The sequence below is a fragment of the Excalfactoria chinensis genome, chromosome 7 (assembly GCF_039878825.1).
Source record: "Excalfactoria chinensis isolate bCotChi1 chromosome 7, bCotChi1.hap2, whole genome shotgun sequence".
Taxonomy (NCBI): domain Eukaryota; kingdom Metazoa; phylum Chordata; class Aves; order Galliformes; family Phasianidae; genus Excalfactoria; species Excalfactoria chinensis.
Genome location: NC_092831.1, coordinates 19025717 through 19047286, shown reverse-complemented (window position 1 = coordinate 19047286; position 21570 = coordinate 19025717). Strand labels below are relative to the sequence as shown.

Genomic DNA, 21570 nt, shown 5'->3' with positions numbered 1-21570 from the left:
TTTTCTAAAGCAGATGCCCAATAGTGCAGTATTATTTAACCCTCTCTGCTTTCCGAATGCTAATCCCTGAATTCAAGATCTGCCTCTGTTTTGGGTTGGCTCTTTTTTTCTTTTTCTATATCTGTATTTCAGCTGTAGTTCCATCCCACCTTGCTGGTAGCTTTCTAAGTCATTAGCTGTAGATCTTGTGGGTCTCCCATATGCACGACCACAGGAGCAAAGCAGCCCATGAATGGCAGGGCTCAGAAACACTCTGCAGGGACTGGGGCCTCCAGGGCAGGGAGCACTGCTTCTGCTCTCATCAACGTTTTTGCCTCTAAATTAAATGTAGCATCCGTGCAAAATCACTTCTTTAGGGATCTGTTGAGGTTTTGTATTAACGTTTATGTCATTATATGGAGTGTATATGGCATGTGTATATACCTACTGTTTCAACTATGAAGATTTTATTCAGTTTTCACCTATGGTTTCTGAATCTTGTGTATAGACATGGGTGTTAAGTAACATAGGCCTGGAATGAAATGGGTAGCGTTCCAGTCTCTAGATATCGATTTAAAAAAAACCCATGTGCTGTTCCATTCTGTAAGGAAGGTGATCAGTTTCATTGCATTTACAAGGCAAACGGCACACAACCTACCATTCTCTCTGCCATTTGTTGCCTTGTCTCTCTTAGAGCAGAACCTAACCCCATTTTCCAGTTGTTCTCATTTATGCTGACACGATCTGCACAAACCAGGAAGTCAACACGACATGACAGTGCTTCAGGCTCTGGGTGAGCGAGGACTGGGAGGAAGGGCTGCCTGCTCAGCTTTGATGTCTGTGCCCACTGCCCATAGCCATGCTATTTATACTTGATGCTCTGAACCAAGGCCCCCTTCTCTGGAGCTGCTGGATGAAGCTGTTGGCCTGATCCCATGCAGGCTCCATGTGTGTAGCACCACAGCTGGGTTAGGCAGTCAGCTCTGCTTTTGGTGGTTTGCTGCAGTGTTCTCATTACGCTCATTTCTGCTATACCTTCACGTGATAGTGAGTTATCTTACAGCTGCGCTGTGTGTGTTGTCATGGCAGTCTTCTTGTTTCTGAGATTACTAAGCAGCAGCAACGTTTGCCTCACAGTAGGAAAGTCATGTTCTGTAATATTTGGAATGACTGAGACCCTCATTTCAGAGGGCCTGCCAATTGTTAGTGTATGCAGACACTGACTTGAAGCATTGGCCAAACCAATAGTTGAGGTCATTTTTTTTTCTCACTGATCTCTTTTCCATGCCCTTCATGTCCAGGCATCCTCTGTCTGTACCTGGGGTGCATACAGAGGGCATGCCTACTTGGTGCCAGTGTGGGTACGTCCAGTGCCTGATGAAGTCAGCTGTGACTGAGGACTCAGACATTAATAATACAGGCTGAATTATTGTTTTAATTGAGACTTACAATGTCTCCTGTATCCAATTAAAAGCTTGGTAGAGTCCCAACAGGCAGAATTCAGTTGATGGAACTGCAAATCAGCAAGGACTACTGAGCTGACAGGCTTCATCAGCAGCGTCCCATCATCCTTAGGCGTTTGTCTGAAAGACATTGCTATAGCCAGCAGAACTGCACCTTGGGAGCACCATGCAGCACAGGTCCCTAGAGTGTGTCATCACTCAACCCCCAGCCAGCCAGCTCGGTCTCCCCCAAGAACCAACAGGGCCATCCAAAACAGAGGGCTCTGGAAGAAGGTAAAGATGCAACATTTTTTTCATCCTTTCTCTAGTCTCTATCTTTCATCCCAACACAGACAGTCTTACCTGGATTTTCCAAATCCCATTCTTCTTGCCAACTGCTCGATATGGAAGGCTATGGATGAGGCTACGCTGCTCTATTTGGAGCATGGGTCCTGATGGAGCTGTAATCCAGGGAGACCGTAGTAGCCTGTAACAGGGATGAGTTTGTTGTGTGCTGTCAGAGAGACTGTTTTCTGAATTCGGTGTTTATTTTATGTATATGTAGTTTGTCAGATCCAGCCTTGCTTTCTGCCCTGCTAAAGCTGCACAGATCCATCATGTTCTTGCATGTCACATTTCCAAAGCACTTTGCTGATATTCTCTCGCTGCCTTGACAAGTTATATAATGCAAGTCCCCCAGTTTTGAATGCTAATTATCTGCTGGCTCATTCCTGGTTCTCAGATAATAGCCAAAGAAGTGCCCAGTAAAAGCAAGAAGCATTAGAAGTAAGTGGGTTGATGCAGTACATAGGTAACTTCAGCAGTGACTTTTGTAGAGCTTGAGAATTATCAGAGATCTGCTTGAGGAGCTCCCAGCTTGCGGTATAGGCTGTTGTCAGTCACCAGATAATTTTTTCATTTGCTTAAGTTTGCCTCTTTTCATAAGCAGTGTTTTAATTAAATGCCAATAGCACCCCAACTGTTATTCTATAACATACACAGTCACTAATCACCAGAGGTAAGATATTTTTCCCGGCGTGTAAGGAACTGTCTTTCAAACCCAAAAAGGCACTGAAGATCACAGTCCTTTTTTTTTTTTTAATACCTTGCTGCTGCTGTAGGAGAGTTCAAAATAGAAATGCCAATGTGCGGTTCCCCTGTTACCTTTAGACTTGCAGGGCAGCCTAATAATTGGGTTTCAGCACAGTTTAGAAGTAGGTATTTTCCTTTAAAATGATCTAGAATTAGATTTTTCTTTTAAACTCGCATTTGAAATCTTGTGGAAAGAGGGAGAGAAGAGGATTTTTGGGATGGGAGTGCGAATGAAAGATTTTGGATGTACAAAGCCCAACTTGATAGTTTTGTACTTTCATATTCTATAAAACATCTGCTTACGGCACGTGCTGTTTTTATAAGGGGAAAGACACACCTTATAATTTAAGTCAGGATCTCTGGGATTCTGCTGGGTGTGTTGTCACAAAGTTTTCTGGACAGACGTGTTTTAGTTTTGAAATAAGCAAGTCACTTGGCAGGTTTTTAGAATGGGGAATTGAACGTAAAAGTCAGAATGCTATATTAAAGGGTCATGCAATAGACTCGATATTGTTTGCAGGTGCTGGCCCTCTTGCTAGTAACTAACAGGATGCAAACGTTCCTCTCAAGTGTGCTGCCTGGCCCTGCTCTGCAGTGTGAAGCAGTTGGAGGGCCATTCTGGCCTCGGAAGACCACTTCTCATTGTTTTCTGGCATTGTTTACTGCCTCTGATTTCCTTTCCAGCAGTCTGTGCATTCAGCCTGTGCAAGGCTGGACCTCCACTTCCACTCTGTGGCAGCAGGAGGTGAACATTCTGGCACCACTGGGCTCTGTGCAAAGGCTGTAGTGCTTACAGACCCCCAAAGAGGTGTCAGGGCTGGTCCTGCAGGGTCACATACACCGGGGTTGAAGGGTATTGTGGGCCAGAGGGCCCCTAGTTAATGTTGCCAGGGAACCTCCCCTGACGTGTAAGAGGAAGGTCAAGGCAAGAGACAGCATTACAGAAAATAGAAAAACCCACCTGTAGCTTTTAATTTGTTCTAATTTTGAATTCAGAATAATGAATAAGGAAGTAATTTGAATGGGACAAGGTAAAGCTAAGCAGGCTTGGGACAAATGTTCACCTGAGAAGGTAATTTCCTAAGGAAATGTTGCAGCAAGGCATTACGGAGTTTGGATGGAGCCTGGCTGTGTGGGGCGAGAACAGTGATCCCAGGACAATGATCCTGAAGGGCAAATGCCGGTCTCCATCCAAACTCATGAAGGGAATGATGGCACACTGTGCTGGTAGGAAAGAGGGGAGCAGGGGAGCCTGCCATATCCCTACTGTTTTGAGTTGCTTCTGCGTCACAGCAGCTGCTGTCAAAGGGACAGGCCATCTGAGCCCAGCCCTTGCTGGTGACTGCAAGGCAGGTTTTGTTTCCCACACAAGTTGTTAGCCCTGCAGATGTTAAAGCACAGCATTTTGCTTAAGATTAGAATGTGCTTATTCTGAGAAGGGAAGGCTGCCAAAGACCTGCAAAAAAGTAGGGAGCTGAGGAGGAAAGCCAAGAGGGCGTGGGTAGCACAGGTTTCTCATGGAGAAGGTGTGAAAAATCTCTTTGTGTGGGGAGGGAACAAGAAAATAGAGATTGCAGCTGCTGTCTTGTCATCATGTGCTTCACTGGGGTCAGTCGGAGCTGTGAGAAGGGAACAGTTGTACCTCCAGAGTTGGTGAGGGTGGCACTGAGCTGCTGGGCTGGGGCCCCCCAACACCCCACACTCTGCACTGCTTCTGGAGATGCTCAGGGTGAGCAGGGCTGGGAGCCACCATGTGCCCTGGGGATTAGGAGAGCAGCTCTCCAGAGCACTGCACCAACCTGCTTGCTGCCACAGCTTGGCAGGCAACAAGTGCAGGGAGGTCTGCAGCTAAAACACGACCTTACACTTGGGGTCCAGCTGCTGGGTGCACCTGGTGCAGGGTGTGCTCTGTGCCAAGTGGCTCTGGAGAACTGACTGAGTTCAGCCTCAAGAATGTTTGTTGTATTTCACTGTATTTAATCACTTTATAATCACAGTTTTCTTGCAAGATATGCACTCTCTTGCACACTGGCTAAGGAAGCCATGGTTGTCTCTGCAAAGCATCCCATGGTCTCCTATAGCAGTTGCTTTATCAGAATAAAACCCAAGCCAATTTGTGGTGTCTGCAGGATTTGCAGCTCACGCGTGAGCCAGGACTGAAAACAGCATTGGCTTTTTCTTCCCTGGCTTTGAATTTCTTCCTGGGTCTTGTTTTCACCTAGTAGACTCATTGAGATTACCAATATGTAGCATTAGCGTGAAGAGAACTAATTTCCTTTCAGAGCTGTTTTGAACTGGAAAGGATGTTCCCGGGATGTCTGTGCAGCATTGGTGCTTTGCCAGGCGGGATGCTTTCCACCCAGGGCTGCTGCAGCACTCATCACCCTGTACATCCCTCGTGGAGGTGCACTCAATGCCATTCTGCACTGATCGAGAGGTGCCAGCAGGCAGGATAGGAGCACCACCATTGCTTGTCCTGCAGCAGCACAGAGTGAGAGCAGACCCCAACCCCGGTCATGCTGCTCCAGGTGGTTCAGGATGGGCAACACCTTCCCACAGCACTGCAGGCCCCTCGGCTGTTCAGTCGTTTGGATGTTTCTTTCTTCCTCTCCTGCAGTGGTAAAGAGAAACTTCTAGTGAATGCAAGCAGTGCCTTCTAAGAAGAGGAGTTCTGCCTTGTTGAGAGACACTGCTTTTGATGTCTGTGAAACAGGTGAGTTACTCTCTGTAATTTTCCTTTCTGCTGCTGTCTTCCAGGTGCACACGTTCAGGGGTCCGCACTGGTGTGAGTACTGCGCCAACTTTATGTGGGGCCTCATTGCTCAGGGAGTCAAGTGTGCAGGTAATGCTCATTCCCCTTCCTTTGCCTGAGTCACCCCCATTGCTGTCACTGTTTTATTTGCAGCATGTTTCACCGTACACCCATGTGGCAAGGGTGAGATGTGACCCCTGCTGAAATCCAAGGAGACGCACTCCTAATGTTGGAGTCCTCGTGTTGGTAACAGCAGAGCACCTCTTAAGTGCTTGTGGGGGAAATGTCACTAGTTATTGGGGTTTTTTGATTAATTTTCCTTTCAGAATGGGGCAGAAAATAGGTAGACGTGTTCTTTACCTTATCTCCTTTAATAATGCATTACATTTACCGATAGGTGTCAGAGACTCTGAGAATCTTTGTATGCAGGGTGGGCAAGCAGCAAATTTCACATTCCAGTTGTGAAATGGACATTTGTGTTTGTTTTCTGTCTAGTGCAGTGGACTCCCAGAGTGCCCTAAGTCATGTCCTGGGCCTGCAAACTGAATGCAATAGTAAGAAAGAAGATGGTGAATAAGGGATGCGAACAAACACGTTGCATAAGCGTGCAGGTGCTGATATAAATGTGTTACACACGTGGCTGTCACTGCAGGCATTTCTGGGGCTAAGCCTCTCCAAAGTAAAACGCTTTAGCAATTTTATGGATGTGACTCTTCTGAAAAGAAAGGACAGTCAGCTTTTATCAAAGGCAAAAAAGGATCAAAGTGATCAGAATAGTTTACTGAATTTAAAAGTGTCTTATGACATTCTAGCAGCCACATTTATATGAGTGGTGCAAAGAAATGTTGATGTATAAAGACCTGCATATGTTGCCCTGGAAACTGAATTTTCGAGCTAATTTAAGAAAGCTGCTTTTTTAAAGCTTTCTGAAATCCTGTCTAAAGCAAATAACAGAGCTCTTTAGCACAGAACTCCAAAAATAAAATCTAAATTAATTAATGGACAAATGGGATTGAAATATTTTAAAATCCTTCCCCCAGATTTATTTGAAAGCCAATGTTCTGTCATTAGCAGCAGATCAGTGCTGTCCGGAGAACAGTGCTGACTTAAGAAGTGGTTGGGCAAAAATGTTTTCCTTTCTTGGTATTCCCCCCTTCTGAGTATTTATTTACAGTCGCATCCTTCAATATTGCGTTAAGACTCTTACAGCTTCTCAGTGTTTCTCATGTCACACAGGATGTATGCGCAGTGCTAGAAGAGAAAGAGGGAACATCATTTTGTTCTTGAGTCATTTTCTGAATAAGGTGTTTATTTTTTGCCCTCGTATGAGCCTGTCAGTGTGCCATCTTCCTTTCGCATCCAAGGTAGAGTGCAAAGTTTTGGTTTGGAGGAGAAACACACTAGGCTTTTCAAGCTGAAGGCTCACAGTGCTCCATGGCAGTGTGAAATTAACAATATGGTTGTTATAATTAAACCTGAAGTGTTTGTGATGATTTTTGAAGTGTAAGTACGATGGAGCTGGTTCTCTGGTTTTACACACTAAAAAGTTCTGAGGAGTGGTGTTCTTTCCTCCTTATGGGGATGGTAATAAGTACTGCTTGCCTTCTTTTTTCCTCCATGACATTCTAGAGGAACATATGTGTATTAGATGATTTCATCGTTTCAGAAACTATAATTAGGGCTTTCTGTCTTGTGTAAGATTTCATGCTGGTGTTGGTATCTTTCAGCACCTTTGACGACCTTTTCCGTAGTTTAAAATCTCACGTTGTACAACCACGCTCTCTGGCTGGGGGTGGCTGATGTGGGAGAGGTGGTCCTGGTACCGCTCAGCCAGCCCTACAGCCACTGAGGGGCAAACACACTTTGAGCACAGGCTGAATCTCCTGTGTGGAGATGCCTTTGAATTCAAATGGCCTGGAGAGCCAACACTGCCAGCATAGCCCGGGCCAAAGTGCCGCTGCTTTGGCAGTGTGTGCATGAGTATCAGTTTAAAAAAAAAAAATGACAACAAAGTAATTGTTTTGTTCTGAACTGAGCTGTTTTAATGTGGAAACAATGAGGCACATACATGGGGAACTACACAAGGCCATTACTTTCCAGAATAGGTTTGGGCTTCAGAGAAAAATTACAGCTTATAGCAGGAGGCAGCCCACTTGCATTCAGATGGGTTTTGATGCCACTCCAGGGAAATCCACAAAATGTGTTTTGTGGTGTATGTAATTTTGTGGTGTATGTATTGGAAATACCTATGAGCAAAACTGCATTGATCATATGTAATTCTATATTTTTAAAGCATTTGCTTTTTATAGCAGACAGTTGCACATCTCAAGAGGAATCTGTTGGCTGTACAGAAGTGATAAGTTTAACAAATATAAAGGGATTACTGCATGGGCTACACTCAACCATTCCTGCACAAAAACATGCTGCAGTAGGCATGTGGGACAGTCCAAGACCAGACAACAGAGATAAATGTCATCCATTTGAGAAGAGGAGGAGCCGGAGGAAAAAGCGGAGCTTATTTGTAATGGCTGATGGATTAGCTTTTGTTACGCAAACAAGCCAATCCTTTGAAAAATAATAGACCAGAACCAAACACTTGCAACTGTACACGTGCCATAGCAACCAGTGAGGATGCCTTAGCAACCTGAACTGCCCTGGCTCAGGCTTTGTTTCAGGCCAGCATGACTGTGTCCTCCTCAGCCAAAATACAACCTTGAGTGCATTCTGTGCCTTTTCAGGCACTGCTTGGTATTCTTAGCCTCTGGGAGGTGGCTCTGCATGGCTCATCCAAGGTCATGCTTTATTGCAGATGTCTTTTCCCTTCCGGTAAGAGCAGAGGTAACCATCCCTGCCATGAGCTGTGGTTATCAGCTGAAGTAAGGTGCTGGTTCCTGTCTCGACTATGAATGTTTTGGGATTAATGCATATAACAAAACACAGGAAGATTTTATGTTCCAAAATTAAGAGTCAGGGTCATGTCCAGGTTTTGGATCCTGTAGAAAATGAATTGGTGGACTTAGTCTGACTTCTGCTGCAGACGTATCCTTTTTCCTTAAACTTTATTCTCTAAAATGTTATCTTTATTTCCTCAGCTTCTTGAAAGAAAGGTTTGCTTGTTTAGAGTGAATCCTTACCACGGGCATCAACCCTACTGTCTCAGAGGGTCATGATTTCAATTTTTGCATCCTAGCCACAGGCCCTTAAAGTTCTATTGAGCTGAAGGCTCATCTGTATGCAAGGAGTCTGCGTTTTCTGATGTCGCGCTCCATCTCCAGCATGCTTTCCTTTGGGCTTTTGCCATAAGTAGAAATAACTGAAGAAGTGTTTGAAATTATAATGCCAGCAGTTTGTGTAAACATCGAAGCTCAGCAGAAGCTAATGAAGGCTTGAGATTATCTTCAGCTCCAAACCCAGTACAAAAGCTTTAAAAATGTGTTCTTAATTATATTTCTCCTGTGTAAGCCTCCTTGTGGTTACTGTGCTCATCCTGTTGCCCGGAATGTGTTCAAAAGAGAACCTGGAACAATATCTAAAGAAAATTTTCAGATAAGCAGTAGGGAGTTTATTTTGTGAATGGTATAAACATGTAAAACCCAGAAGTATTGGTGGAGGCTGGTGTGTTGTCAGAGCCTAAAGAAAGGCATTACTGCTGTATTGGTGTACTTCCAAGCACGTTCGTAGACCAGCAGACTTGTCAAGGGCTGCATGTGTGCTGTCCCATCAGAAGTGTTCAAGGCACTGTGTAATCAGCTCCTTCCTCCATACCCTTTTGCTTATTGTTCTTAATAAGTGATTTAATCAGCAGTTTTTTTAAAACAAGCTGGTATAAGATCATCAATTAGCTAGGCTTTCTCTGGGCTGTCTTAGCCTGCCACCCGTGGAGCAGCTACCTGTCTTCTGCTTTCCTTGGAGTAGGTGGCGTCTTTCTGAAGAGCTGACTGAAGTAAACTTGCAACTGGCCCATCACTGCAGGGACAAGCAGCTGATGCAGGCTGAGCAATTGTTTTGCCTTGCTGCTAAATCCCTTTTGGTGGACAATCCTCCTTTACCCCACTGGTGTGGACAATGAAGGAGACCCCAAAGGAGGCTGCCCGTCCTCAGGCAGCAGTTGTGCAGGCACAGTGATCGTGCTTTTTGTGGCTAGAAAAACAGTTGATTCACTTGCAGTGTAACTCAGCAAAGGGAAGGGCAGGGAAGCTGCCCTGTTATGTCCTTCATATTGCCTACTCTCAGGGTAGCTGGCGTGCCTTAGGCATGATAAACTCCCACTCTGCCCACACTTGTTCCTTGAAAGCACATCCAGAGTTGAGATGTGCATCCGGGTTCTGCTGGATTCCTTGACTGCGCAGAGGCCAAAACCAGAACCAAGAGCAAAGTGGAGCTCCAAGAGGCAGAGTTCGGGGCCAGGGGCTGTGGGAAGGAGGCTCTTTGGAGTGCAGCCTCTGCCCACCTCATGCAGGTGGTGGTGCTGCTGGAGGAGATGCACAGGATCTGGTGGTGTTCCTTTGAGGAGCTAGCTGTAACGTTTTGAAATGCTAATCAGGCAGCAGAGCCTAGCCTCAGAGCCGTTCCCATGGGGAAGCTGTTCCCATGGGGAAGCTGAAACTCTTTAAGTCCTAAAAATGGCTTTATCTCCAAGCCCACGCAGACCCAGGAGCCTTGAGCAAGCCAGTGGCCCAGCAGGGAAGCTGTCGAGGAGGTAGGCAGGTGTCGTGGCCCACAGCCAGGGAAGTTTTTGACCAAATTGCCTGTGATCTTTCAGAACTTCCATAAAAATCCAACCTCCTCCACCAAATGTATTCTCTAGAAGGAACATCTCACCTCTGTTTTGTGATCAGTTTTTGCAGCACAGGCATCCGTGTTTGTTTGATTGGGGTGAGGGGAGATTGGCTTAGTTTGAGAGACTTTTTTTCTTATTCTATTTCATCAGCCAAGCTTTTTCTGTAGTATTAGGAAAATGTGTTGCCAAGTAACCAGTTGCCCTCTCGAACTTGCTTCCTAAAGAATAATGTACCCTATCATGCACCATATAGTGGTATGACTGCTAGCATGTTTCAGGGATCTGATATGTATGTCTGAAAGCAATTTTGCAGTGACGTTGCTTCAGACTCTGGTGGGAGAAAGGCTGTCCCCAGATGTGTGTTGCAGGTTGACAAATGGCATGTGTGAGGCAGTGCAACACAGCGGACAGGTTGACTGCTGGTTGAGGCAGCCCTGCTGCGGAGGGCAGAGCTTTGTAGCGCAGCCCTGTTCCATGTGCACTGTGCTTGGAAGCACAGAGTGCAGCTCGTAGTGCCTCTAGGCCTCTTACATGCTTGTTCACACACACTGGGTCTGAGGGAATAGAAAACATTGTTTTCTTACTCCAAAAAGAGCTCTAAAATATTAAAGGAAAGCTACTAGCTCATGACTGATTGATGAGGGCAAATTCCTTTCCAGCCTTTTCACCCTTGCAAGAGTAACGACACCAATGATTTGTGCATGAGTAGAACCCATCACTTGCACTCAGGTAGCTTCCTGCAGCTGGTGGTGCGGCCACGGCCATCGGGTACTGCAGTGAGTGGACCTGTGCAAGGCATCGTGCTGTGCCACCTCTCCCACCCTTACTGTCCATCTCTAGTGAGTCTTGCAGGCTTTTTGCAGGTAAGATACATCTACCCTTGGGCTTGTAAAGCTGCTTGTCAGAGTGACCAAATACGTGAATTTTTCTTAGGGGTAATTCAAAAATGTAATTAGAATGATGTATGTAGCATATGGTATATTCCAGAGGAGCACTATCAGCAGCCATGTTACCCAGTATATCAAACCAAAGGAAGTCTAAAACTGACTAAAATCAAATCAGCTCAATAACAAAAAGTGACAGCTCAGTATATTTTAGGCTCTGCAAATATGTGTGATGTGTGCTCATGGGGCAGTATTACAGTAAGTATATCTTTTGGTTGTGCTCATGCGTTAATCTGAACATCTTATTTGTCCATTCAGCCCAGTGGACTAACATCATTATAAGCTGTTTCTTGAACAATACAAAACCTTTTTCTGGGCATCATGGGAAAGTATTGTCAGGCTGGTTTTAGATTTAATAGCTCTTGCAGAAGCAATGTCACAGCCCACCTGAGCTCCTAGATCAATATGCTATTAAAGTCAGGGTAGCTTATCGCTGACTTCTAAAGCTGACTCTTTCATTTTTTCCTAAGTTCCCATACTTCCTATGTGCTCTTGAATTTATGGCAGCATTTTTTTGGTCATGTTCTGTATATTTGAAAGGTGGTCACAGTTTGCTAGCAGTATAAAAAGGAATGGCATGCATGACTTACGGTTTGGGTTGGGAGAAATGATCTCTGTAAAGGTGGAATTCTGATTAACTGAAGACAGTGGAAGTTTCCCAGTTGACCTGCCAGGGGTCATGAGTGCATATTTTATATCTGCCATGTGTTATTATAGGATTTATTGGCATTTATTATGCTTATGGGGCTTTTTCTTTCTCTCCTCTCCAATTCATGCTGCTGGTCAGTGGGTAGGCACTGATGAACTTTGTAAGAAACAGATAAGATTCTTTGTTGTTTTGCAGCAGATCAGGAGTAAAGCTGCTATTGCCAACTTAGCTACCCTGGATTTATTTTAGTAGAAGTAAATAGACCTTAAGAGTGAAATCAATAGAATCTTGGTCTTACTCAACAAACGCAAACAGATGATGCAGATACATGCAGACAAGGCAGGCACACCTGAGGTTTCACCATGCAGAAGCGCACAGAGAGAATCAGATTTAGGCTTTCCTGTTTCTTTCTAGTTGATTCTCAAATAATGGGTTTCAAAGCCTTGGTGAAGCATCTGCAGTGAGAGCAGAGGGCAGATGTATTTAATAATGCACAATTTGCAGTGTAAGTGCTGTCTTTTAGTACTAACAAGTAAGCTGGATATCATTAGAGCAGAAGGTTGGCACGTTGCACACAGCTCTGTGGAGCAGAGGGTTGACCTTCTGGCTGTGTGCTTTCTACCTTGTCTGAGTTAGCGAGACAGACAGACGGTCATCCTTCAGCCGTGCGTGACTCTGGCTGTCTGCTTGGTCAGAGACCAGTGACTGAGACATGACCATTAACTCAGGAGGGGGATCCACCCGATAGAACACCGGGGAGTTTCAGCTCATCTGTTGAAACAGGTATTATTTTTTTCTGTTGCAAATACACTGAAGTCTCTTCCAAGTAGACATTGCTGTCAATAAGGGAGTGAGTCCCCTACATTCATTGTAAGAGCTAAAGAGCCTTGACTGTTAGAAAGATACTGAACAGCCCAATGGTGTTACTGAAAGCAGTGCTCGTGTGCTTTGTAAGCATTCAGTATCTGAAGTATTTCTAGGCTTAAATGTTTCTCAGGAGTGTTCGTAAGCCCTTGAGCAGTGGGTCAGCACGTAAAATCCAGTCAAGTGTAAAGGGAGAACAAAAGATAGAAGGAAAGTTGACTTTTTCTGTTGTAATTCTGGCATTAATTAGGTCAGATCCAAAGCCTATTTGAGTCTGTGGGATTAGCAATAACACAATTATTTTTAGAAGCGAGGTTCTCACATAGGAAACATCTCTGTAAATTAGATATGTTAATGAAATAAAACTTTCTTGTATGTAAATACAATTAGGATGAGCTCAGTGAATGCAATAATTGCTTTAAGTCAAGTATAAGATGCTTGGAAGCATGTTTTTCTATTTTTATATATTTTAGACTTAATTAGCCTTGGATTCCCAGAAACATAACTCTAAGCTGTATTGCTGTTTATGTGAAGTGGCTAATTTGCACTCAGGAAATGACTGGTGAGTCCTCACGAGTAAGAGGGAACCATTCCAGTCTTGTAGACAGCAGTTTTGACAGACATTTCTGATAAATGTTTTAATATTCCAACCTTTTCACCCTGTTGGAACAGGCGATCCTTGGGGCAGCCGTAGCAATTTGCGTACGATCATGATATTTGCAGTCATAAATACTATTTCTACTGCAAATTTGGGGTTTCAAAACGAGAGAAATCAAGAATTAAGATTTCCTGTGGGATGTCAGGATGTTTCCCTTCCGTGTGTGCATTAGAGGCATTGCCTCTCATTCCTTGGCTGCATGTTGTTTTGCCTCCACTGCTGATCCTTGCTCTGGAAGCAGAGCGGATGGTTCTGTCTTGCTAGCACTACTCAGAATTTTGTTTTCTCCTTGCTGTTGAAAGTGGAGCCATTGCTTACCCTGACATTACAGCATTCAAACCCTGCACCAAAAGGTGAGGTGCACTCCCAAAATCAGACAACAAATGTCAATGCCAGAAAAAGCTGGAACATCCCCTTTCCATTATAGAGCTGAAGCACTGAGGATTACACTGCAGGATTCGGGTCACATGTTTCCAAGGAGTTTGGGCTCCCTATTTATAGCCTTGAGGGGCCTGATTTGTCAGAGCTTCGTTGAAATGGAGTATTGGAGTGGTATTTAAAGCCCTGGCAGAGCCTCCCTCAGCCCACTGGCTGATGTGCTTCAAGGTTCTTTGCAGTAATGTGAATAAACTGCTGGCAGAATCCAAGGGGAGTCTATGCAGAAAGCTGTTGATGTTTCAGGTGTCCACATCCCTTCATTCCACTGCTGTGGAAGCACAGTGAGCTGGGCACAGCAGCAGAACCACACGGAGACATGGGCAGGGCTTGGAGCTCAGTGAATACCAGCTGCAGCTTGCATGTGGCCCTGACTGCACAGTGCCACATTTCTTGCTGGCTGCTGCTCCCTCCCAAATGCCTGCAAGTCTCCATTGCAGAACTGGAGAACTTGCAGTGATCTCAGGGCACTGGCTGCTGGCTGGGCACCGCCGCTGGTAGAAGTAGCGGCCTGTGCTTAGCTGGAAAGTGACTGTGCTATATAATCAGTGTTGGTTTCCTGTATGATTGTGGTTTTTTCCCAAACCCTGGTTAGTATGTTCTGTGTGGTTTTGAGCAGAACAAACACTTTTCCATAGTCTGATTTCAGCTGAACTTCACTTAGGCTAAGTCTCCCTTCTGCTGTGCAGCAGTTTGTTTATGCTTAAAAATAAAGGAATTAAAGAACAAATGAATAAGTAGGTAAATGGAACATCCTCCCAAAGTAACTTCTAAAGTGAATAGAACTGTTCTGGTGACTGCCAGCACAGCTGCACACCCAGCCTGTGGCTTTGCAGAAGCTGTAGCTGCAGGATCTGGTCAGGGTCCTCGTGTGCTCGGCAGCCCTGACCTCAGGATCCATCTTCACCAAACACCAGCCTAATTGTCCTTTGTTTTTTCCCTCAGATTGTGGTTTAAATGTGCACAAGCAGTGTTCCAAGATGGTCCCAAATGACTGCAAGCCAGACCTGAAGCACGTCAAAAAAGTGTACAGCTGTGACCTTACCACGCTAGTCAAAGCGCACTTCACTAAAAGACCCATGGTGGTAGACATGTGCATTAGGGAGATTGAATCCCGAGGTAAGGCGTAGTTAATGGGCTCTCATTGCTTTACTGATAATCCGTTTAGATTGATCTGGGTCATCTGGGTTTCTGCTGAGCGTATGATTGCTCAAAACAGATTTGCACAAGACGTTTTATGACTGCCACTTACCCTACACTGTTAATATTATACTTCGTATTATTTCATGGTTCATACACATTTATAATTCTATAGATTTTGCTAGAACCTGCTTAATGGACAACTACTACTTGGTTGTTACATATTGGCACCTGTCTTTCCAGTAATATTTTTAATAAAAAATCAAGTGAATGTGCCAGAATCAAAGCCAGTTAGAGAGGACGTGATTCCTCTTGCTAGTTCCCACAGTCCACAGATACCCTTTTCTACAATTAGAATATTTATTTTCACTCTGAAATGATGATAGAACATCTCATATGTTTATCTTGGTTACTTTTAAATCTGCTGTAATTGGCTTAATATGTTTCTTTAAGTGCTGATATAAGGAAGCAGCTGAAGCAAGGGTCAGGGTTAAAAGGGCAGGGTTAAAATCTTAGCCTGCTAAGATTTCATTCTGAAAGAAAAGCCTGATCAGGCCGTTAACTGGTCTGCTTTTCTTTCCTTAAATGAAGAACCTGGCAAAGAAAGGAGTGGGTGGAAGGAAGCTGTGAAATTAATACTGATTTTAATCTTGTTGAAATGTTCCCTGCAGGTCTTAATTCCGAAGGACTGTACAGAGTTTCAGGATTTAGTGATCTTATTGAAGATGTCAAAATGGCATTTGACAGAGGTATGTTCTTCCCTTGTGCTGCCGTATTAAATAGACACAGCCTTTCTGTGTAGCCCTCTCCTGCCTCATGCTCTGCTGTGCCAGCAGTCAGAGGGAGTGGGGGGCTGTGCTGGCAGAAGGGCAGCGGGGTCTGCTCCGTCAGAAAAGCACATCAGATTCTCTTCAGTCTTTATTACTGAATCTGCTCTTCTTCCATCAGTATCTGTGCTTCACTGACCACCTATATAAGAAATGATAAAGCTTTCTAAACTAGTGCCCTGGTTTGCAAGTAAAACTGTGTTCAGCAGGGTGAGGGTGGAGGGACAAGGCACGTGATGAACCCTTAAGAGGGCTGTGCAATTTAAATGCGTCTTTCTGGATGAAAGCTCCAAAATAATAAGATAAATACAATCATGCAAACTTAGTTTGAATTATTACACTCAAAAGGAAGTCAGCGAGAGCAAACTCTTATCTCTGACAAAAGGCAGTAGGACAGTGAAAGGCTTTCCAGCTGCAGTACCTCTGTCCCAGTAAAATCAAGGCCAAAATCCATTCTGTAAACTCTCCCTCTTACTTCAGTGGAGAGCTGGACCTATTTGCACAGCATCTGCCTCCTCTGCAGCCTTAGCAGGGTGGGGATGTGCTGCAGAAGCCAAGTTTTGGATCCATGTCCGCTGCGGTCAGGAGTAGGTAGTGTGCTGTAGCTAAATGGTGAACACATGTTTTTCATAGGAAACAGGGAGTCTGTGGATAAAGATGGCTTCATTTGCTTTTTTTTCTCAGACTTTCCCCTACTTTCTCATGCAGTGCTGACAAACGTGTTGTTTGGCAGTGCAGTGTGTACAGAAATAGCTCCGCTTCCACACGTTTCCACAACATTGTGCTCAAAGTGGCTTCTTTTTTTTTTTTTTTTGGTCATTTTAAGTGAAGAAACAATAAGTTTCTGTGTAAAAGTCTCAACTGTGAAATGACGAACTTCACAGCCCAGTAACACGAGGTTTTGCTTATGAATCCAAATGCTGTAGTTTTGTCCGGTTTAATAATATTCACTTAAGCAAGATGCTGGTTTCCTTTTGAACGCTGTTTTACATCTGTTTATATTTCCGAGGTTTAATTTCTTTGCCTTCTCCACGCAGATGGGGAGAAGGCTGATATTTCTGTGAATATGTATGAAGATATCAATATTATCACTGGTGCACTTAAACTGTACTTCAGGGATTTGCCAATTCCACTCATCACATATGATGCCTACCCAAAGTTTATAGAGTCCGCAAGTATGTATAATGTATTCTCCTCCTTTTCTTCTCCTTTCTGTGCATGACTTGCCCATTGATTTAATGGCTGTCCCTGTGAAACTTCCTCTGCATGCCCTATTTAGGAAGGATTGCAGGAGTAGGTGTGTGCTGCACATTACAACACAATTGTGTGGTGTTACATGATCATGGGCACATTTGTCTTCCCCTTTGTTACCAGCTATGCTTCCCTTCCCTTAAGCATCATGGATTCCATCACTTTGCATGTGTTATGTGAGTTCCCAGTACTTGACAGGGATATTTAAAGTCTTCTTTTGTCTTGCTAGAAAGATTGATTTATGAAAATGCTTAAAAATAAGAAGCCATTTGTTTCTACAGGCTGATGAGTGCTCACCATAAGGCCACCATCAAGGCTAGTTTCGCAGGTGATGAGTCTGCAAGCAGGGCGCTAAGCCCAGCCGGAGCATCACTGCCTGCATCCCAGCTGTGTGAGCCATCTCTGGCATTTAGTAGGCCCACTTGGGGAGGCGTGAGATTGCTGTGGGAAGAAGGGAAGGGCCGGATGCTGGGCTTGCCACCACTCTGGAGAAGACTCTTTCCAAGCAGAATGGAGGCAGCCAGAGAAGCTGATGGCAAAGTTCCCAGTAGCTCCTGCTGTTCCAGGGCTGCACCTGTGGATTATTTGTGAAAAACTAGTCCAGTCATCAAGGTCTGCAAGGGGAATTCTTTTTAGTAGGCTACGTGGAATCCTTTAGTGGAGCACAATTTGGGGGTAGCTTTCTTTGTCCAAAACAATCAGATCCTGACTGTGCTCTGAGCTTCGGACGAGCAAATCTTCCACGCTGAAGGTTGGATAGGTCCCGTAAATGAATAGGCCAAGAGAGCTGTGAGGTCCTGTTCTCCTGCGGGCCACCATTCCTATCCTGCTGTGCGTAAGTTCTGGCCATGCGTGTGGTGATCGTGAACATCTGTGTTTCAGAAACCACCGATCCAGATGAACAGCTGGAAATTCTCCACGAGGCGCTGAAACTGCTGCCGCCTGCACACTGTGAAACACTGAGGTATCTCATGGCACATTTGAAGAGGTAGGTAGACTGTTTGCAAAGCAGAGTCCACATCAGGACATTTAGGAAAGTCTGGGCAAAGCACACCAAGTTCTGTGAATTTGAAGTTGTTCCTTGAGGCTGGCTGTGGTGGAGAGTATTCATTGCTGTGCAGTCTATCTCCCAAGCGCTGGTTTTTTACCCCCACTTAAAGCAGTCACAAAGTATTTGAAGGATGTAAGTCAAAAGAAGGCTGTTGCTTTGAAGCAGGTAAGTCACCTGCCTGACAAATCTGTGCAATTGTTAAAAGTTGCAGCGAATATTTATGGTTGAAAAAGAAGCCTTTAGTATCTCTTAAAGTAGTAAGTTACTGCCAGGGCAAGAAACTAATACACTTCAGTGCTTATGGATTGGAGTCTTTTTCTGCAAAGTCTCATCTATCCTGATCATCCTTGACATGCTAAAAAGGGGGCACGTACAGGGCTTGAGCTGACACCCGTTAGGCACAGAGTTACTTGGCCTGGTGAGGTTTGCCAGCATAGACCTCATGCCAGGTGCCACCTTCTCAAAACTATGGGAACATCAATTCTGTGTGAGGTTCCTCCGCAGCCCTCAGGTGGAATCTGGTCAGTAGGCTTCAAAATTGCCTGAGAGAGACTGACAGTGCAATACAACAGAACAGGTCCCGTTTGTTTCTGGAAAGTAGGGGAGAAAAAATGAATGCGGCATTTTGGTTTCATTAATAACATGAACTTTGTCGATGTATAAGAATTATTCCCTTTCTTAAGGAAAAATATGACTTGATTTTAAGCTCTTTTGTTTTCATTTTATAGTTCTTGAACAAGTAGAAGTACATTGACTCTGCAGAGGGCCTCAGGCAGGGTGCAGCTACAGGGCTTCTGCCTGACTTGCCCATTTATTCATTTATTCCAGTGACATTTCAAGTGGAAGTTTTAGAACAGAGGCATGAACCAAAATAAAAGACCCACCTGCTTGTGACGTGTGAAGATGGTTTTTTCCTTACCTCGCTCAGGAGTTGCAGTTGCTGCTCCAGTTAGCTGGTTGATGTAGCACGTTGTATTTGTGGCATAGGTGAAAGATAAAGTAGCAGGGTGACGAAATGCACTTACTTTTAAAGTTGCACTTAATGCATCAGATCCGAGAAGCCATTCCTGGTGCTTTTTAAGGCTGTGTGGTCATTATTTGCACCGTGGGTGAAAATCCCTGTCCTGTCTTACAGAGTAACGCTTCATGAAAAGGAAAACCTCATGAGTGCAGAGAACCTGGGCATCGTGTTCGGACCAACCCTTATGAGAGCACCAGAACTGGATGCGATGGCTGCGTTGAACGACATCCGTTATCAGAGACTTGTGGTGGAGATGCTTATAAAAAATGAAGACATTTTATTTTGAATATTTTGGGGGTTTTGTAATAAAATTTAAAAAAAAAATAGGAAGCGACGGCGTTCTATGGATGAAGGAATATTTTAAAGTAATTTAATGGCTCTTGTCGCTGAATTCCATATTTGCTAGAGCTTTCGATGTATTCAGGATAAAAATGAAGGAACTCTTTGTCATTTCTGTAGTGCCATTCAGCTGATGTTGAAAAAGGTTAACACATACTTTCCAGTACTAGTAATCCTGGCTGTTTATCATGTGAAAATAAAACACGAGAAGCCTGCAGCTATTGCATGATCTGCTCCCTGTTCTCCCTGCTCTGGTGAGAATCATTCCATGAAGAAAACAACGGACCTGGTGCGGCATCTTTGTTCTGGATAGTTTGTGGTTGTAATTCAGCATGTTTCTCAGTGTAAACCTGTTGTGAATTTGCTTTTATGTTCTATGTAATTGGTTTCCGATACTAAAAAGAAGGCCGACTTACGTGAAATGGAGCCTCTGGCAGCTTATTGGCATTTCATATCATTCTCTGCCACTGTTCTGGCTGATTTCTTCTTGGGTTTCCTTCAGGTTTTTTCATCATATAGTAATTTGTTTTTAACAGAAACAAAGCGTGTACTTTTTTAAGTAATTCTCCATGATGTTTATGGTGGTTGCAGCAAAATCTGCAATGCTGAGCAGTGTTCCTTTATTATTATTGCTATTTCAATTGTCATTTTGTATTTTTATCTGGCATGCATATATTAATTTATTAAATTTTGCCTTTAGAACTCTAACGCCAAGTTATTTCTCTTTACTTACCTCTGCTACCTGCTCCAAAGGAGAGCAGCCAGGTGAGGCTACTTGGGACTTCAACCAGCTGCTCACTTCTGTGAGCTTTCAGCTGCCTTCCTGCATCACACACACCTCTGTGCCCAGGCAGAAAGGGAGGGGAGGGCAGGAAGCTGCTCTCCTGGAATGAAGAAGGTGAAGCTGGCGTGCACACAGGTAAGTGCATTGGGAGTGCTGGTGGAGGGGTTTGACAGAGGCTCCTACAGAGTTCTCTGTTGCTGTTGAGTTAACCTGAGGGTTCCCACTGCTGCAGGACGTGCCTATGGCTGACATCTGTGCAGCCATGTTGGAGCTGCCCCAGTGGCACTGAGCAAGGCAGAGAGGACAGCTGGGAGCAGCAGTGAGCAGGGGATGGAGTTATGATGGAGAAGGGGTGGTCAGGGGACCTGAGTGGTGCCTGGGGGAAAGCAAGTCTTTCAGAGAAGATAAAGCAAGATGAAGTTAATTCTTACAAAGTGATCGAGGCAGGGGATTGCTGTGTCAGAAAAATTAAATACTGGAATTGTTGGGGAACATTGCCTGGCAGGATGGAAAGTGTACTGCATATGGGTTTGTGCCATACCAAGCTTCTGCTCCCTGCAGTGCCAAAGGGGGAAGTAAAGGCTCCTAGAAAGCAGTTCTGGTGTACTTGCTCTGTCCTCAGCCTGGTTTTCCCTGCAGATGGGCATTCTGCGGTGTTTGTGTTACAGCTACAATTACACTGGGACAAGGGAAAAAAAAAAAAAACATTAAGCGAACCTAGCAATCCTGGATTGCTTTTTTGGTCATGCAAAATTACTGCTTAGCAACTGCAGATCAGACCTGGAAAGCTTATGTAATGTATGAACATGGAGGTTTAGGAAATGCGTTGTGGGTAAAAATGATTGCTGAGCAAGCCATGTGAGGAAAGAGCTCCTCATGCTCTGGCCCATGCTGAGAGCAGGGATGTGCCAGCAGCAGCTCCTGTGGGGACATTGGGCTCTTGGCTGCTGCAGCTGGGGCCAGGAGTGCTGGTACCTGCTGCAGAGCCTTGGTGTGCTGGCCTGGCCTGCTTCCTGCACAGCGCTCCTCATGCCACCTCCTGTGCTTCAGTTTGACAGCAGGATCCACGAGCTGCTGTAATTCCTATCACTGGCTCTGTGGTCAGAGGGCTGTTTGTTCTTGGTGGAGCTGTCTCAAGTGTGATGTCAGTAAGCTGCTCAAGGAGTTTAAGAGCTTTTGGTTGGTATCCTTTCCTATTCCTCCTGTAAGCGTTGTGTCTCAAGGACGCACGCAGCTCCTTGTATTGCCCGGGTCTGTATTGCTCCGCCTCGGTGGATTGTGGAAAATGATTCTGGGGCTTCTGGGACCCTTTGATGAATGTGTTTCCTGAGGCAATTAGACATTACTTGGAAAAAAAGAAAAGAGCTTGGCAGCCAGCCAGGATTCATTTCCAAGCCCTGTGTTGTCTGTGATATTTTTTTTTTCCCCCTTCCTTGCTATGAATTTTACAATTAGAACGTAGAGCTGTTGCCTCTTTTTCCATGCTTTCCTGCTAACCGTGTCGGTAAGGCAAACAGGATTGCCCCAACTATTAACATGGTGCATTTTTTGGATGAATATTC

At 44.6% G+C, this 21570-nt stretch overlaps 1 protein-coding gene across 7 annotated transcripts in view; it reads left to right on the top strand.

Moving 5' to 3' along the window:
• CHN1 (chimerin 1) overlaps positions 1 to 19932 on the top strand; it is an 82849-nt gene extending 62917 nt beyond the window's left edge. For all 7 annotated transcript variants that reach the window (XM_072341210.1, XM_072341215.1, XM_072341212.1 and 4 more), the window contains 6 exons: positions 5271 to 5355; positions 14541 to 14714; positions 15407 to 15484; positions 16600 to 16737; positions 17696 to 17801; positions 19000 to 19932. In XM_072341210.1, the coding sequence (XP_072197311.1) occupies positions 5271 to 5355; positions 14541 to 14714; positions 15407 to 15484; positions 16600 to 16737; positions 17696 to 17801; positions 19000 to 19171 (753 nt within the window). In that variant the 3' untranslated portion in view covers positions 19172 to 19932. The remainder of the gene's footprint in view (positions 1 to 5270; positions 5356 to 14540; positions 14715 to 15406; positions 15485 to 16599; positions 16738 to 17695; positions 17802 to 18999) is intronic.
• Positions 19933 to 21570: the final 1638 nt, after the last annotated feature.